This window comes from Salarias fasciatus, chromosome 5, assembly GCF_902148845.1.
Source record: "Salarias fasciatus chromosome 5, fSalaFa1.1, whole genome shotgun sequence".
Classification (NCBI taxonomy): domain Eukaryota; kingdom Metazoa; phylum Chordata; class Actinopteri; order Blenniiformes; family Blenniidae; genus Salarias; species Salarias fasciatus.
In genome coordinates, this window is record NC_043749.1 from 33,220,646 (window position 1) to 33,238,549 (window position 17,904).

The 17,904-nt window shown below is 45.1% G+C and overlaps 2 protein-coding genes and 1 long non-coding RNA gene across 3 annotated transcripts in view; 2 read left to right on the forward strand and 1 right to left on the reverse strand.

Annotated features, from left to right (window-relative positions):
- Positions 1-405: 405 nt before the first annotated feature.
- On the reverse strand, positions 406-1,434 carry LOC115388281 (lysozyme C-like). Its single transcript, XM_030091344.1, has 4 exons — positions 1,246-1,434; positions 815-970; positions 629-707; positions 406-540 (listed from the first exon to the last, which is right to left on the reverse strand). The coding sequence occupies exons 1-4, from the start codon at positions 1,376-1,378 to the stop codon at positions 474-476; spliced, it is 435 nt and encodes a 144-aa protein (XP_029947204.1). The 5' UTR covers positions 1,379-1,434; the 3' UTR covers positions 406-473.
- Positions 1,435-6,502: 5,068 nt separating this feature from the next.
- Positions 6,503-17,904, forward strand: part of LOC115388519 (heparan sulfate 2-O-sulfotransferase 1-like) — a 134,799-nt gene continuing 123,397 nt past the window's right edge. The window contains exons 1-3 of the mRNA XM_030091680.1: positions 6,503-6,680; positions 9,037-9,120; positions 9,528-9,754. Coding sequence (XP_029947540.1) covers positions 6,503-6,680; positions 9,037-9,120; positions 9,528-9,754 — 489 coding nt within the window. The remainder of the gene's footprint in view (positions 6,681-9,036; positions 9,121-9,527; positions 9,755-17,904) is intronic.
- On the forward strand, positions 11,326-11,683 carry LOC115388286 (uncharacterized). The gene is made up of 3 exons (XR_003931463.1): positions 11,326-11,376; positions 11,453-11,588; positions 11,664-11,683. It is a non-coding gene; the product is annotated as an uncharacterized LOC115388286 (long non-coding RNA).

The following is a 17,904-nucleotide window of genomic DNA, read 5'->3' on the forward strand; positions in this document are numbered from 1 at the left end:
TGTGGAAATGATCACTCCTGCCAATGCAGAAGTGAACTAACCCCACCTGCCACTGACAGCGCAGGCTGATGAAACAAGCGCCCCTCGCCACCAGATCATACCCCTCCGTTTGAAGTGTGCCTCGAGAACCTCCTTTTGGAGGGGTGACTGGCCCTCCTTCTTGGCCTTACCCCTACGTCATGACAATTGGGACACTCCTACCCCTCCCCGTGAACGCGCAAAATGAGGGGTAGGGCCGAGGGGTGAAATGGGATTCAGCGGAAATCATCCAAAATCAACACTCCAAGCTATTCTCTGGGTCACTTTTAAATGCAAGAAGGATAAAGCTCAAATGAAAGAATTGATTGAATACTTCCTTTTCAGGCACTTTATTAGCTGCAGTACGTCAGTGTGTTCAGCATTTGTCTGAAATATTGTTGAACCACAAAGAAGTTGTTCAACTGCAGCAGAGGATGCTGGACTCCAGGAGCTGATCACACACCACATCCCTGCACATAGGAGCTCAGGTCCTGGTTCTCACAGTGACGTTTCCAGGCCACCCTGAAACACAGCCGAGTCGTTTATTCCTCCACATGTGAAGGTTAAAGCAGCGAGTCCATCACAGTCTCATCACATGTTCAGGACTTACCAGGCTCTGACGCCTTGAGGATCCTTCACCACACGCTTGGCACAGTTGATCGCTGCACCAACGTCGTCACTCAGAAGCTCTGAAATTGAATTTGGTGGATCATTATTAATTTACATCCATGTGCTGAAAGTCAAAGAACCAGGTATGTTTTAGTGGGAGGTGTAAATGCAGGGATTCTTCACTGACCGCTGCATTTGATGTTGCAGCCGTTGCTTGTAGGGGAGCCGTCCTCGCACCAATAGCGGCTGTTGATCTGGAAGATGCCGTAGTCTGTGGAGCCGGGTCCGTTGTAGTTGGTGGCTCCGGTGTCATAGCTGGACTCCCACTGAGACAGGCACACCCCTGCAGAATGAAAGTATCGCACTGGGCATCAAAGACTTGTTTGGCAAGTCTGGTGTTCATCATCATTTGAAGTCTCTCAGCCTCTGAGTCTGGTTCACTGCTGGAAAGTCCTCCTAAAGTTTTAATCTCTGAAATGAGTTAGTTGTGTCTCACACTGAATCGTGGCTTAAATTCAGCTGGTTGAGAGGAGTCATTAACACAAACGCCTCTCAGACAACATGAGGCCTACATGTGACATATCATTCTGTTCTTTGTTTAGAGCTGTTTGTACTCACAGTCAGCCAGGGTGACGCCTCGGTACCCGTCCATCCCATATTTCTTCAACACTCGGGCCCATTCGCAGCGCTCAAACACTTTGGCACTGCTCACAGCCAGCAGCAGCAGGAACACCACACTCCTCATGACCATCTCTGCAGAGCTTTCTCTAAAGAAACCAAAGTAAAGAAAACCTGTGATGAACAGTGTAAAGCTGCAGGACTAATGTCTCCTCCTCAGCTCTGCCTCCTTTAATACTGCAGGCTCCGCCCTTTGGTCACAGCTGAAACAGAACCTGCACTCAACTCCAAACAAGACGCAGCTGTGGAAAGGTTCAGTTCTCTCTCATAGACTGTTGAAGGATCATTCAAACCTGAAGAAAGAGTTCTGGACTCAAGACAATTCACAGAGTTTCACAGGGAAATGAAGGAAATACATTAAAACAAAGACAATAAAGATTCTTCATCTGATGTGGTTATGATGTTTAAATACAACAGGTTAATTGTTCAATGGACAGCCTGAGCAAATAATGCTGTTTCCATTTTTTGAAACATCTTAACCATTTTAGATACGGTGAATTAAAGTAGAGTACTCATTGTGTGTGTTAGTTTGGCCACATTTTGTATTGTTCATTGCTGTCTGTTTTTGTTTGTCTTGTTCTAAGTTGTGAAAAGAATAAAAACTTGAATTACAAAAAAATACAGTACAGAGCTGACCAATAACTGATGACCAAAATGGCAAAATGTGTGTGTGTGTGTGTGTGTGTGTGTGTGTGTGTGAGTGCGCCTGTGCCCGTGTCCGTGTCCGTGCGCGCGCACCTGTCTGTCTGTCAATCTGTCATTTTCCAGCATCCTTGTATTCCCACAGCTGAGCAGCCACACTTAGAGGAGGAGGAGACTGGAGACTGACTGTGAAGCAGCTTTGTCTGGAACTCCAGCTACTAAGGTGTATGTCAGGTTCAGAGGTCATTCATGAACATGTTACTTGAAGTTGTTGTGTAATTATCTCCTGCTTGAGTTAATTTACTGTAAAAAAAAAAAAAAAACATTTAAAAATAGATTGTCCTATTGTGTATGATATTTACATGTGAATACATAGAAAAGCCCAGACCTAAACAGAAAATCTCAATTAAAAAAAATCAATGAAAATATGTGACACACTATGTTTTTCAGGAGCTTTTCCAGAGCCAGAGCCTTCCCGGTAAGCAGTGCAACAACTTTCATCAAGTTGGCGGATGACACCACGGTGGTGGGTCTCATCTCTGGAGGAGATGAGACTGCTTACAGGATGGAGGTGGAGCGACTGTCAGACTGGTGCACCATCAACAACCTCACCCTCAACACCTCCAAGACAAAGGAACTGCTCGTCAACTTCAGGAGGTGTAAACCAGACATACAGCCCATCACACTCAGCGGGGACAGGCTGGAGATAGTGAAAGACTTCAGGTTCCTGGGCACATACATCAGCCAAGACCTGACTTGGACTGCAAACTCCACATCCATTCTGAAGAAGGCACAGCAGAGACTCTGCTTCCTGAGGATTGTCAGGAAGAATAACTTGAGAACTGAGCTCCTGGTGTCCTTCTACCGATGCCCGGTGGAGTCGGTACTCAGCCATGGCGTCTGCTTGTGGTTCTCTAGCTGTACAGTGGCGGAGAGGAAGCAGCTCCAGAGGATTATTAGCACCGCCCAGAGGCTGACTGGCTGCCCTCTTCCATCTCTGGAGGAGATCTATCAGACCCGCTGCCTCAGGAGAGCCCGCAGCAGCATCGGGGATTCCTCACACCCCAGCCACCACCTCTTCCAACTGCTACCCTCGGGGAGGCGTTTCAGGGCAATAAAGACAAAAACACACAGACTCAAAAACAGCTTCTATCCTACAGCTGTCATTGCCCTGAATACTGCACCATAACCAGTCCCTGAACAAGAACAACATGTGACCACCAACTGCGTCATATATTTATATTTCTATTGCAAGACACGCAAACTTTTAGTCTATTTATTTTATACCGTTTCTGCACTATTTTTGTCTTGCACTATTTTGTCCTTTTGTCTCTTTTGTTTGTCTGCACTGCCCACGACAGCTGCTGTTCTCAATTTCATTGCATTCTTCTGAACAATGACAATAAAGGAATTCTGATTCTCATTCTGAACATGATGTGAGCGAGCGACCTGGCTGTCTTCAGCATGTCCAAGCATCTTGTTGGGAGAGTTTCAGCACGGCTGACAATTCAGCTGAGGTGGATAAGTCTTGATTTCTACTTGAAGACTTTTAAGGATTCAGCACCTGTGGAAGCACCATTTGTAGTTGTGTAAATGAAATGATTGAACAAGTTTGGAGCACTTCTAAAAGCAAAACTTGCACCTGTGTATTGTGAGTTGTGTACCTGCAGATGTTTTTTTCTCTTCAGAAATCTTTCAATTGCAGGTGTCCAAGTTCTCCAAGTGTCAGATTCAAAAAAGTTGCATGCAAAAGCTCCTCTTCTCTGATTGGCTTTTTCTCCACTGACTGAAGGTACAGATGGTTTTTCAACAAATACGTCAGTGCAGCTCTGTGATGTGTGACTTGAAGATGAAGGAAGGAGAGTCTGTGACTCTTGGCCAAGAACTTGAAATTGATGCAGGCGAACAAATGTTTTTCACCTCATTTATTGAAACACGTTCTCCATTGGTTGTCCACACACACACACACACACACACACACACACACAAAGCAGCACATTGTGCTTTTTTCTGACCAAATATGAGAAATGTAGAAATGCTTTCGGGTGACTGGGAGACTTCCCTCTTTCCATGTGGAGAATAAACACAGCTCTCCCCCGGTCTCAGATCAGCGTGACTTGTGGTCTGGTGGCGCCCCCTTGTGGGAAAAGGGAAGACGTGTGAATTGACTGAAACTCACACAGTCCAAACTGTACAAATGAGGATTGTTGTTCATGTAACAGATGATCAATGATCCACCTCAATATCTGAGGCCCTTACACCAACTTTGAAAACACCATGTTGTTTGTAGGTCACTTCAAATGCCATTTGAATTTCAGAGCAACATCAGAAAGTTGGTCAAACAGTGCTGTGGAGAAGTGATTTTGGCATTGAAGGGGATGAAATGCTTGACAGACACAGACAAAAGAAGAGTGGAGGTAGTGTGGCGTTGTTCACTCACACCACTGTGGAGTTTCAGGTGCTGGAACACATGTGAAGCATAGATTACAATGGATTTCTGATGTACCCTCTTCTTAACCGTCCCTTTTTACCGTCTGGAGTAATAGTCTAGTGGTAGAGCGTACGCCTCTCGCCCGAGAGCTCGTGGGTTCGCGTCCCGGCTCTGTTGTGTTGTGTTTTTCACTCATTGAAATTCTGGAATTAACTAAAATTAATTAACTAAAACTCACCAAAAACACCCCCAAAGCGTTTTTTCTCTTTCCTTCATGCCTGCCTGTTTGAGTTTTGCTCGTTCAAAACAAAAACGCTGGCTAGCTTTAGCTCTTTCGCTCGAGCTTCTCTTCACCCAAAGACACACGAAAACGTCTTTTCCTGTTAGAAACTCACCAAGCGCAGACCCTTCAGACTCTTGCTCTTGCTTCATTGTTGCTTTCATCCGTAATCCCAGTTACAAATGATGACCGAGGGCCTGCGGGAGGGGGGCTCAGGGGAGCCATCTTCTCCGTGCCACGTCAACATGGGAAACAGAGCGTTTTCACGGGTAGGGGAGGGGCTGCCTCTCTGAGCAGCACAGCAACGAGCAAAGCTCAAACAGGCAGGCATGAAGGAACAAGAAAAAACGCTTTGGGGGTGTTTTTGGTGAGTACATAACTATATAACAAGGTTAAAACATAGAAAAAGTGAATTTTGCATGATACAGCCCCATTTAAAGCTAGAAAAAAATAGTCCAACATGTGGGAACATTTGCTTGTAACAAGCAAAGAAACGTTGTGGTGTAAGAAATATTGACTTAATTAAGTGTTGTGCTTTATTGATGAAGCTGACTTGAAGAATGTTTTAGTTAATTCCAGAATTTCAATGAGTGAAAAACACAACACAACAGAGCCAGGACGCGAACCCACGAGCTCTCGGGTGAGAGGCGTACGCTCTACCACTAGACTATTACTCCAGACGGTAAAAAGGGACAATAAAGAAGAGGGTACATCAGAAATCCATTGTAATCTATGCTTCACATGTGTTCCAGCACCTGAAACTCCACAGTGGTGTGAGTGAACAACGCCACACCACCTCCACTCTTCTTTTGTCTGTGTCTGTCAAGCATTTCATCCCCTTCAATGCCAAAATCACTTCTCCACAGCACTGTTTGACCAACTTTCTGATGTTGCTCTGAAATTCAAATGGCATTTGAAGTGACCTACAAATAACATGGTGTTTTCAAAGTTGGTGTAAGGGCCTCAGATATTGAGGTGGATCATTGATCATCTCTTACATTAACAACAATCCTCATTTGTACAGTTTGGACTGTGTGAGTTTCAATCAATTCACACGTCTTCCCTTTTCCCACAAGGGGGCGCCACCAGACCACAAGTCACGCTGATCTGAGACCGGGGGAGAGCTGTGTTTATTCTCCACATGGAAAGAGGGAAGTCTCCCAGTTACCCGAAAGCATTTCTCCATTTCTCATATTTGGTCAGAAGAAAGCACAATGTGCTGCTTTGTGTGTGTGTGTGTGTGTGTGTGTGTGTGTGTGTGTGTGTGTGTGTGTGTGTGTGTGTGTGTGTGTGTGTGTGTATGTGTGTGTGTGTGTGTGTGTGTGTGTGTGTGTGTGTGTCTTTGAGTGTGCCTGTGCCCGTGTCCGTGCGTGCGCACCTGTCTGTCTGTCAATCTGTCATTTTCCAGCATCCTTGTATTCCCACAGCTGAGCAGCCACACTTAGAGGAGGAGGAGACTGGAGACTGACTGTGAAGCAGCTTTGTCTGGAACTCCAGCTACTAAGGTGTATGTCAGGTTCAGAGGTCACTGATGAACATGTTACTTGAAGTTGTTGTGTAATTATCTCCTACTTGAGCTAATTTACTGTAAAAAAAAAACATTTGAAAATAGATTGTCCTATTGTGTATGATATTTTACATGTGAATACATAGAAAAGCCCAGACCTAAACATAGAAAATCTCAATTAAAAAAAATCAATGAAAATATGTGACACACTATGTTTTTCAGGAGCTTTTCCATAGCCAGAGCCTTCCCGGTAAGCAGTGCAACAAATTTCATCAAGTTGGCGGATGACACCACGGTGGTGGGTCTCATCTCTGGAGGAGATGAGACTGCTTACAGGATGGAGGTGGAGCGACTGTCAGACTGGTGCACCATCAACAAGAATAACGTGAGAACTGAGCTCCTGGTGTCCTTCTACCGCTGCCTGGTGGAGTCGGTACTCAGCCATGGCGTCTGCCAAGCGGTCTTCCATCTTCCCGAGGGGGCTTCTCCGGAGCCTCTGCAGTGGTGGATGGAAGGTGAGCAGCCTGCACAGACAATAACACACTGAACTTGCTGAATTCTTGACGGATTTACAAACGGTTTGGTTTATTAAAAACCCTATTAACGTGGCTATGATTCAGGCCACGCAGACCTGTTGAAATTGCAGTTTTTCTTTTCGAAAATCGCTGCATAGTTGTGTGTTTGCTACAGCCATTTGCAAGACTGGGAGTTTATTATTATTATTATTATGGGACTTTGTTATTATTATTATTATATAAGTTTCCGTGAGACCAATAATAATTTTGTGACAACAACATATTTTGTCTATTTTGTCAGCTGCATAAGTGTTGAGCAGAATGCATGAGGGACCCTGTCAGGAAATAACAGATGACAGTACATCCACCCATAGAGGATGGAGATCCTGGTTCAGAGGCTCAACCCTCCTCAGCAGCCACGGAAAGACAGCCCTCTGATCAAGACATGGGGTTTAAGAGAGAGAGGAGCAAACAGTCCATGACATCCATGACCGTGCCTTTTTTGAGCTGCCTGATTCTCTGACTTTGTAATCTTGAAATCAATGTCCTCAAAAAAAAAAAAAAAACCTTCCTGACCCTCATTTCCAACCTGAACGATCCACTGGAGACACTTTGACTGTGTGAAATAACAGTTTAAAATCAGCACACTGGATGTCTGTGGACCCCTCACCAATCAACGCTGGTCCTGCACCTCAGCCAGCCTCCAGCTCCACACGGTGGAGGCCTTGATGCAGACCTGATGCCGCTGATCCGGACCACAGTCACTAAGTGGCAATGATGGCGCCTGGACACCCGCACCCACGTCCTTTTCTGGATCCAGGAGAGTGAGGGACTCCTTTGTTTCAGACTGAAGCAGCTTGTGAAGGAACCACGCTGTATATCCATAAAGTACCGTTTATAAGAGCTGATTCCAAATGCTCATCTGGAAGAAAACTGATTCCAGCATGCATGCCTCTTCTTCAGGGTGAACTTTGAATTTGACAGCAGCTCATCTTGATATTGACGTTTTCAGATGGACAACAGTTTTTAGAACTCTTACATGAAGTTCATTTCATTGGAAAAAACAGATTCCTCCTCCCTCCTGAGTGTAATCTCAGCCTTTGTAGAGGTGAGACTCTGTAATGAGGCTGGTGGGGGTGAATGCTGTTGGAATCATTTAGATGCTTTTTCCACTTCCACAACAGTTTGATCTCAGGCGGGCCAGACCAGTTACAGTTGCACCCACGATTACCAGCTTTGCATTGAAGCTTTTTTCTTTTTTGACAATTCCAATGTTTTCCCCAAATATTTCTCAGCTGGTGGGCCACGGACCACGTGGGTGTTTACCAGTGAAAATAGAGTCCAGGGGGAAAAAGCTGAACGTCTATTCACATAGCTGAACAGTAGATGGCGATAATTCCTTGTAAAACGGTTTGACACCCACCCTCAGGATTTCGTATTGGTTATTTTGACCCCATCTGTACAATTTAGTGCACTGCTTGACTTTTTCTGGACTTCACGGGAGCAGTGCATTCATGCCAAGAAAAATAAGGTATTTTAGGAGCTTCTATGTATTATTTGAATATGTATGATTTTCTCAGTTAGTGTTTGAATTTGTTTTTAAATACTGGATAACTTCATGAGGGCCCCGTCCTGCCCACCCGCCCCTCATCAGCAGGCTTGGCTCAGTGAAAACAGCTGACAACTAAAAAAAGTCAATGCCTCATTGTGGTTTGGATGTTCTGGCCTGCAGGTTGTGTGTTTGACAGCCCTGCTGTGGAGCAGTGGTTCCATCCGGAGGGACCAAACGATGGAAGCAGGTGTACAGTGTGTGTTGCTGCCCATTCTGACAGCAGCGGGTTTCAGCTCAGGCACCACAGGCCCTGTAGGGAAGAAGAGGGACGATGGAGCTGGGCAGGAGTGGAGGAGGCGCAGACACTGTGGGTCTCTGGCCCTGAACTTTGACCCCCATAAGCTCCCTGTGCTCCCTCACTGTGACCCTAGAATCCTAGATGGGTCAATGTGAAAAAAGCAATTTCCCAATGGGAATGAATCAAGTATGACTGGGTAGTTTTTGTTTTTCAGTTTGTGGCCTTTTCAGATGTCAGGCCTTTGAAGCAATAAGTAGTTCCATCATGTGTTACCCTCATAAACTTGGTTCTGTTTCACAAAGTTTGACCTTTCTACTGTACCAGTATTGATTGCCACAGGTTACTCAGAATTCTGACTTTATTCTCATAATAATAAATCTCCATGCAGGACTTCAGGGATTGATTGTCCGCGGGCGGACATGCAGACTGGGCCTCAGGTGCTCTTCCCATATGGACACAAACAGCGTTGGTGTAACATGCTGGTTGATGTTGTTTTGTTCTGCTCCTCCTGGCGGTCCTGGTGTTCGGGGTGTCCGCGATGCTGATCGAGAAGCAGATCCAGAAACTGGACGAGTGGAGAGCGAAGCTCGGTGAGACGCTCCCGGCCGTGGAGCAGTCGTTCTGAGAGGCGTCGCAGAAACACAGCGGGTGGTGTTCGGTCTGGAGAACTTCGGTCCTGCTTCACCACACCTGATCGCAGCGAGGAGTCTGATTCTGGGCCTCCCGGGAGCTTCTCAGTAGATCCAGGCAGACATCTCCCAGGGGGGTCTGCTTCTGCCATGTACCATGAGACAAACGTCAATTCAACTTTTTACTGACATGATTAACAGCTAACTGGCCAGCAGTGATATAGGGGGAGGCGGTTCATGAATAATAACCTTCCTGCTAAATTTGTTACCATTTCAAAACGCTAGTCACAACTTTCTTCAAGAATATAATGGTGTCTGCCATCAGTCTCTGAGGAGTCCTCACATGTCCTGCTCTCCGTCCCTCTCAGAGAGCGTCCTCCTCAAGCCAGAGGTGGCTGAGACTGAGCGGCGTGTCGGTGAGGACCAGCCGCCGCCGGCCAGAGGAGACAACACGGTCATCATTTACAACAGAGTGCCCCAGACGGCCAGCACGTCCTTCACCAACATCGCCTACGACCTCTGCAGGAAAAACCAGTTCCACGTCCTGCACGTCAACATCTCCCCAAACAACCCTGTCCTCTCTCTGCAGGACCAGGTGAGCGAGCAGGACAAGTAGGACTCCAGCTCCCACACCAGCTGGTTTCCATTCAGCCTGGTGCTTCTGATGCAGCAGAGACAAAGGGTTCAATAACACATTCTCTGGCGTGGTTGCACGCCGCTGTGCTGCTTCAGAAAATCATAAATCTTCATAAATCTAGCCACTTTAAGACCACAATGTGTCTTAAAACTAGATAAAAGAGTCCAAAATGTAAGAAAATTTGCTTGTAACAAGCAAAGAAGCTTTGTCGTGTAAGAAATATTTACTTAAAATCACTTTTTTTTTTTTTGCTGATAAACTGATGATTGTTATATGTCATACAATGCATAACATAGTTAATATAAGAAGAGACATTTACTGTGAAAGGTCATTTTGGCTTCCACTACACAATATGTTATTTTGATACTGCCTGCATGTACGCTGACATCAGATTGCAGCTGGAGATGATGGAAGCAACACAGTGTTTTGTGAAATCGTTCTCGTTACCATCCTCCTCAAACATGGGACAACACAGCAGACAAACACACAGAAACACAACAGTAACGTCCCTACAGTGGACAAAACCTTGATCATCAGACCTTGCCATCCTCACTCCCAGCCTCGTGGCTCAGTCAGTCCCCAGTTTCTGGGGGCTCGTCCGGTTATGATTAAAGCTACACAAGCAGTTTTACAAGCCACATTATATGCATTCATATTATAGTCCATTTCCACTAGACTATATGTAAGCAAGCAAGCACTCAAATAAAATGTAAGATTTCCCACAAATCCCCCTCTTGGCCAAAAACAGATTTTAGGACCACAAAATTAACATTCCTGCAAAACATACATTTCTGCATGGTCTCAAGCATGTCTCCAAGTACATAAATAAATAAGTACATCAATTAATGAATAAATAAAGCAATGTTCAGACAAGCAACAGTTTAAAACAAAATGGTGTGATGAGTGTTGATACTCAACTGCCTCGGTGGACAACTGACTTCCCACAGTCCGCTCTTCAGGTTAGGAGGCCGGTGTGTCCTCTCCTCCAGGTATGGAGCTCTTCAACCTAGAGAGGCGAGTGTGACAGATGTGATACCACTTGGCTGCTTTCTCCTTCAGTCAGACAGCATGGGTCGTCCGGGCTGTCACTTGGAACGGTCCGTCCCAACATGCCTCTGTCCACCCCCTCTTGGGTCAGCGCAGGTCCACAAATCCTAGATTCACGTCCTACTCCAGGTGTTCATTGCCATCAGGACCAACCTCCTGGTCCTGGAAATGGTCTCCCGGTCTCTGGTTCCAACAGGGTTAGGAAGGATAGTTAAACTGAAACACACACGCAGGCGTGTGAGCGTGGCTCTTTTCTCAGCTTTCTTTGAAGGAAATTAGTTTCTTGTGTTTATCAGTTGTGTGTGTGTGTGTGTGTGTGTGTGTGTGTGTGTGTGTGTGTGTGCGTGTGTGTGTGCGTGCGTGCGTGCGTGCGTGCGTGCGTGCGCGCGTGCGTGCGTGCGTGTGAAGCTGCAGAAGGAGCTGAAGAACCTGTGTGTGGAGGAGGGCCAGCTGAAGCGAGCTCTGGACATGAAGCTGAACATCCGGCGGCAGAAGAAGGAGGTGAAGGAGCAGCACGTGAAGGAGGTGCTCGGGTACGGGCCTGCGCTCCTCCGCGCCGCACGCCGTCCACCGCGCTCACACCCCCGCTGACCCGAGCCGCTCTTTCAGCCAGTGCACCCACATCCACCAGAGGCGCGAGGAGATGGCCGACAAGATCCAGAAGATCTCCGGCCAGACGCAGCAGCTGAGGGCCGAGATCAAGAGCCTGAGGGACGTCTGCGGCGAGGAGACGGAGAAAGCCCAGGTACCGGCGGCCTCCCGCAGCAGCGGCAGGCCACTTCCTGTTCCCACGCTGACGCCTTCCTCCTGTCCCCTCCAGGCCATCTACAACACCCTGTCTGCTGCCGTGGACAAGCTCCACCAGCGCATCCAGGCTCACTCCAGAGACCTGAAGCTCGCCGCCGCCAAGATGTCTGCAAACATCTGAGCCTGTTTACTGTTCTCATATCTTCTCACTTTCAGAGCCTGATCAGACCAGGGGGGTTCCACAGTCTGACAGCTCATCTGTTTAATGCTGTTTTGTCTTCTATTTAATGATTCATAAAGACAAACCAAGTCAACCATGTGTTTGGAAAAATTCTTTATCACTTGTCTTCATATTTTTCTCATGAAAAGTTTGACCACATGCCGACTCTTCTGTTTTCCTGATCAGCCCAGCCTCTTTGGACTTCAATCTAGAAACACATTTCCACTCTGATTTCACTGTAAAGCTGATGCTGCTGCATGACGACGAAGAGAAAAGAACTGAGGCTGGTTCTTCAGCCGATCCCCGAGCTGACGGGGTCAGAGGTCGTCCTCCTTCGGCCCCCCCGCTGCTCCTTGATCCGAGGCGGGCCGGAGCCTGCTGGACCTGTTGAACGTGGAGACCTGAGTCTTGTAGTCCTTGATCTGGGTCCTGGCCAGACGCAGCTGGTTGATTTCGCCGATCAGAGTCATGTTCTGCTGGACAGACGGCCGTCACATGTCAGGAGATGAAACTCCAGCGTTTAAAGGTGCAGTACGTCACTTTTTCAGTCAAAAAAAGAAACAACGTAAAACTATGTAAATGCGTAGTTTGTCTTTTTTGTCTATTTACAGATGTGATGTAAATACATCAGCTTAACTCCTGGGACAATACACAGGTTCACGTTCTGCTTTCATAAGTGCTCAAAACTTGTTCAATAATTTAATTGACACAACTACAAATGGTGCTTCCACAGGTGCTCAAACCTTAAAAGTGTTCAAGTAGAAATGAACACTTATCCACCTCAGCTACAGTGTCAGCCGCGCTGAAACTCTCCCAAGAAGAGGCTTGGACATGCTGAGGACACCCAGGTCGCTCGCTCACATGCTGCACTGCTCACTGGGAAGGCTCTGGCTATCTTGCACAGACGGAAAAGCTCCTGGAAAACATATTGTGTCACATATTTGAAACTGATTTTGTATTGAGATTTTCTGTGTTTAGGTCTGGGGTTTTCTATATATTCTCATATAAATATCATACACAATAGGACAATCTTTTTTTACATTGTTTTTTTACAGTAAATTAACTCAAGTAGGAGAGAGTTACACAACAACTTCAAGTAACATGTTCATGAATGACCTCTGAACCTGACATACACCTTAGTAGCTGGAGTTCCAGACAAAGCTGCTTCACAGTCAGTCTCCAGTCTCCTCCTCCTCTAAGTGTGGCTGCTCAGCTGTGGGAATACAAGGATGCTGGGAAATGACAGATTGACAGACAGACAGGTGCGCGCGCACGGACACGGGCACAGGCGCACACACACATACACACACACACACACACACAAAGCAGCACATTGTGCTTTCTTCTGACCAAATATGAGAAATGTAGAAATGCTTTCGGGTGACTGGGAGACTTCCCTCTTTCCATGTGTGTTTGTAGGTCACTTCAAATGCCATTTGAATTTCAGAGCAACATCAGAAAGTTGGTCAAACAGTGCTGTGGAGAAGTGATTTTGGCATTGAAGGGGATGAAATGCTTGACAGACACAGACAAAAGAAGAGTGGAGGTGGTGTGGCGTTGTTCACTCACACCACTGTGGAGTTTCAGGTGCTGGAACACATGTGAAGCATAGATTACAATGGATTTCTGATGTACCCTCTTCTTAACTGTCCCTTTTTACCGTCTGGAGTAATAGTCTAGTGGTAGAGCGTACGCCTCTCACCCGAGAGCTCGTGGGTTCGCGTCCCGGCTCTGTTGTGTTGTTTTTTTCACTCATCGAAAATCTGGAATTAACTAAAACATTCTTCAAGTCAGCTTCATCAAGAAAGCACAACACTTATTTTAAGTCAATATTTCTTACACCACAACGTTTCTTTGCTTGTTACAAGCAAATGTTCCCACATTTTGGACTATTTTTTTCTAGCTTTAAATGGGGCTGTATCATGCAAAATTCACTTTTTCTATGTTTTAACCTTGTTATATAGTTATGTACTCACCAAAAACACCCCCAAAGCGTTTTTTCTTTTTCCTTCATGCCTGCCTGTTTGAGCTTTGCTCGTTGCTGTGCTGCTCAGAGAGGCAGCCCCTCCCCTACCCGTGAAAACGCTCTGTTTCCCATGTTGACGTGGCACGGAGAAGATGGCTCCCCTGAGCCCCCCTCCCGCAGGCCCTCGGTCATCATTTGTAACTGGGATTACGGATGAAAGCAACAATCAAGCAAGAGCAAGAGTCTGAAGGGTCTGCGCTTGGTGAGTTTCTAACAGGAAAAGACGTTTTCGTGTGTCTTTGGGTGAAGAGAAGCTCGAGCAAAAGAGCTAAAGCTAGCCAGCGTTTTTGTTTGGAACGAGCAAAGCTCAAACAGGCAGGCATGAAGGAAAGAGAAAATACGCTTTGGGGGTGTTTTTGGTGAATTTTAGTTAATTAATTTTAGTTAATTCCAGAATTTCAATGAGTGAAAAAAACAACACAACAGAGACGGGACGCGAACCCACGAGCTCTCGGGTGAGAGACGTACGCTCTACCACTAGACTATCACTCCAGACGGTAAAAACAGACGGTTAAGAAGAGGGTACATCAGAAATCCATTGTAATCTATGCTTCACATGTGTTCCAGCACCTGAAACTCCACAGTGGTGTGAGTGAACAACGCCACACCACCTCCACTCTTCTTTTGTCTGTGTCTGTCAAGCATTTCATCCCCTTCAATGCCAAAATCACTTCTCCACAGCACTGTTTGACCAACTTTCTGATGTTGCTCTGAAATTCAAATGGCGTTTGAAGTGACCTACAAACAACATGGTTTTTTCAAAGTTGGTGTAAGGGCCTCAGATATTGAGGTGGATCATTGATCATCTGTTACATTAACAACAATCCTCTTTTGTACAGTTTGGACTGTGTGAGTTTCAATCAATTCACACGTCTTCCCTTTTCCCACAAGGGGGCGCCACCAGACCACAAGTCACGCTGATCTGAGACCGGGGGAGAGCTGTGTTTATTCTCTACATGGAAAGAGGGAAGTCTCCCAGTCACCCGAAAGCATTTCTACATTTCTCATATTTGGTCAGAAGAAAGCACAATGTGCTGCTTTGTGTGTGTGTGTGTGTGTGTGTGTGTGTGTGCGCGTGCGTGCGTGCGTGTGTGCATGTGCGCGCGTGTGTGTGTGGACAACCAATGGAGAACGTGTTGCAATAAATGAGGTGAAAAACATTTGTTCGCCTGCATCAATTTCAAGTTCTTGGCCAAGAGTCACAGACTCTCCTTCCATCATCTGTCTATCAATCAATTTAACAAAAGATCAAGAAATATTCCTGCAGTATTAAATAAACTACATTCCCTTTCTCAAAATCTGAGGCTGTGACTCAGTGAAAAAGCAACTAAAAAGTTCCTCAAAGGTTCAACAACTGCATTAATGTTGTAAAAAACTTTATAAGCATCAAATTCAAGTTCTATTCAACTTCATGAGCATTAATAATTCAGTCTAATATATCTTTCTCCGAGTCCTTATTTATGCTGCTGGCCAGGTATGTGGCTGAAACCAAGGGCATTCTCCAGCAGCCACATGAAGGCTGGCCCTTGGTATTTGCCAAACTGCAGCTTGCAGCTGGCCAGAAGCTGCGTCCTGTCAGATAGATCTCCACCTCGGGAATGCACAAATTCACAAGTTCTGACAAGTTCTGACAAGTTCTGTAGTTTGGTCCATGTGCAAACGGGTCCTCTCCTTCTGCTTGGCCTCAGCGGTGGGCACCAGCACTCTCCCTTCAGGGTGAACAGGGAAGACTGCACTCTCTCCAATTACAAGATGGAAATAAGCAAATGAAATCATGACTATTACAACAAATGACACTGCCATATTTGCCATCTGAATGAGAGAAATGAGTCGCCTGGGTGATTCATTCTAATATTTACTAAATACTGGTCACAGGAAAACTTCCAATCTCCACAAAATCATGTCTTTACACTTTTACGACACAGTTTTATATTGGCCAAAGTCAAAGGATGGTTTAATAGTACACATACACATTTCACATCAACATGTCACATTTAGAACTCAAACTTATGATACGCATTAGTTGTTGGAGATAAGTTCTACAGGGAAAGAAAATCTTTTTCATTTTTCCATATTTTATTTTGAAAATGTCATGAACTACACTTGAACAATTTACAGATATGTTTGGGAAAAATATTGAAAAGATAAAATATTAGGCTTCCCACATCGCAATACTGCTTCAGCTTTCACATTTTAAAACTTTCATTTAGCAGGTTTTAACTTTAAATACGCAAATGCGCCCAGTTTTGCGCATGCGCACTGGAGATTGACGTAAAACCAAACAAACGTTCTGATTGGCCAAAAACGGGCCACAATTTATCAGCAAGCACATTGATTTGCCATCAATGGGCTGAAACGGGGCTTTAAATTGCTGGAACGTATTGCCAAGCTCTCGGGAGCATGCGCATTTAGCCTCACTAGCGTGACCACAGAGCTGGGCTGGCCCACATCCAGCCCGTTGTTGTTCAAGTTCATTGTGAAAATGTTTCTTTTTTTTCTTCAATGAAAAAGAATCTGGCCTTTCTGCCTGGACTCTGCCATCTACCTGTTGAGCCTGTGAAAAGCCAGTCGCTATTGATTAGTTGGGTCTGCAGAGAAGAGGAGCTGATCCCGGTGAGTCGGTGGCACAGAGAGCAAAGCATTGGGCCCTTTTTCAGGTGTGTTTGACTTGTTTGTGCTGTGAAAGTGTAGGTGACATTTGTTAGTTGGTTTTCGGTGTGTTTTCATATGAAGCTGAACGTGGAGTTTGATGCAGCAAACAGTGTGTTGAAATGAAGTGACATTTGGCGCATGCGCACTGGAGGCCAACGCATCCTCGTGACGTCAGTAGGTTTAAATACGCCCTCTGTCTTTGTTCTACTGGGCCCCCGTAGTGTAGCCTTGCGGTTAGCAACACAGGCCTGGGACTGCAGGGTAGCGAGTTCGGTTCCCGCATTAGCATACATACTGATCCACTGCAACACGATCGAGACACACATGAACCACCTTAGAACCGCAGAGCTACTCTGCGGGGGCTGCTTTTGCCCACATTCTTTACACCATCCTGTTTGCCAGCTTTCCTCCACCGTAACCTGTTCAATGTGCTTTTAGCATGCCAGCTAATGTTAGCTACTCTTGCTAGCATCGCTTCATTATACTCTGTTACTTTGGACATTTCTACATTTTATTTTCACAAACTCATTTCTCTTTCAACAAATGAGCGAAAAACCACTGGAGAAAAACTCGAATACTCAACACGAAATAATATCAGGGGGACTTCAACACAACTTTATTTGCACATTAAATCAATCATAGTTCGCTCAATACTGCGCATTTTTTTCATCTGCAAACGTCATTCAAAGAGGCATGATAGAGGCCACAATTTTTGGCGTTTTCAAATGTTTATAATGAATAAAATAATATTTTAGAAGATGCTGGCAGAGCTGTATACCATAGTCTAATAATTAATCAGGGATATATCTAGGTTTAGAGCTAGGTTCCTGTTATGTCTCAATAATTATTAGTAACTGGCCGTTTTAATAGACTAATTTAATATTTGTAATTATTTTGTTTAATTTTATATATCTTTATCTATTTATATACACATGTCAAAATATAATATAATGATATAATATAAAGTCATAAGTAAGTAATGTATGCCATGTAATCAATAGAATATTTCCCTTCAACAACGCCAACAGCCTTATTGTGATGCTCTTACTCTTTGGAGGAGATCTGGAAACTTAAAGACTTGGAACACACTTCAAGCATGTTTTCCTTGTTGTCTTTTTGCTTGTTTTTCCCTTTTCTTTTGTTTTGTTGTTGTTTTGGTTTTTTTCCTACTCATTTTGTGTGTCTTTTTGTTTTTGTTTTTTGGGGGGTGGGGGTAGGGGGGATCATCTGTTTGGACAGATTCTCTCTTTCCTGATCATTGTGAACGCTGGAATCAGTTATTTCAGAGTTTCAGAGTTCACTTTCTTCCTTTTTCATTCTATTTTATTCCTTCAAGTTTCTTAGAACCTCTCATTCTCATTTTTCAAGTTAATGCAAATCTATTCCTAAAAGTTGCTATAATTGTTAATGAGCGAG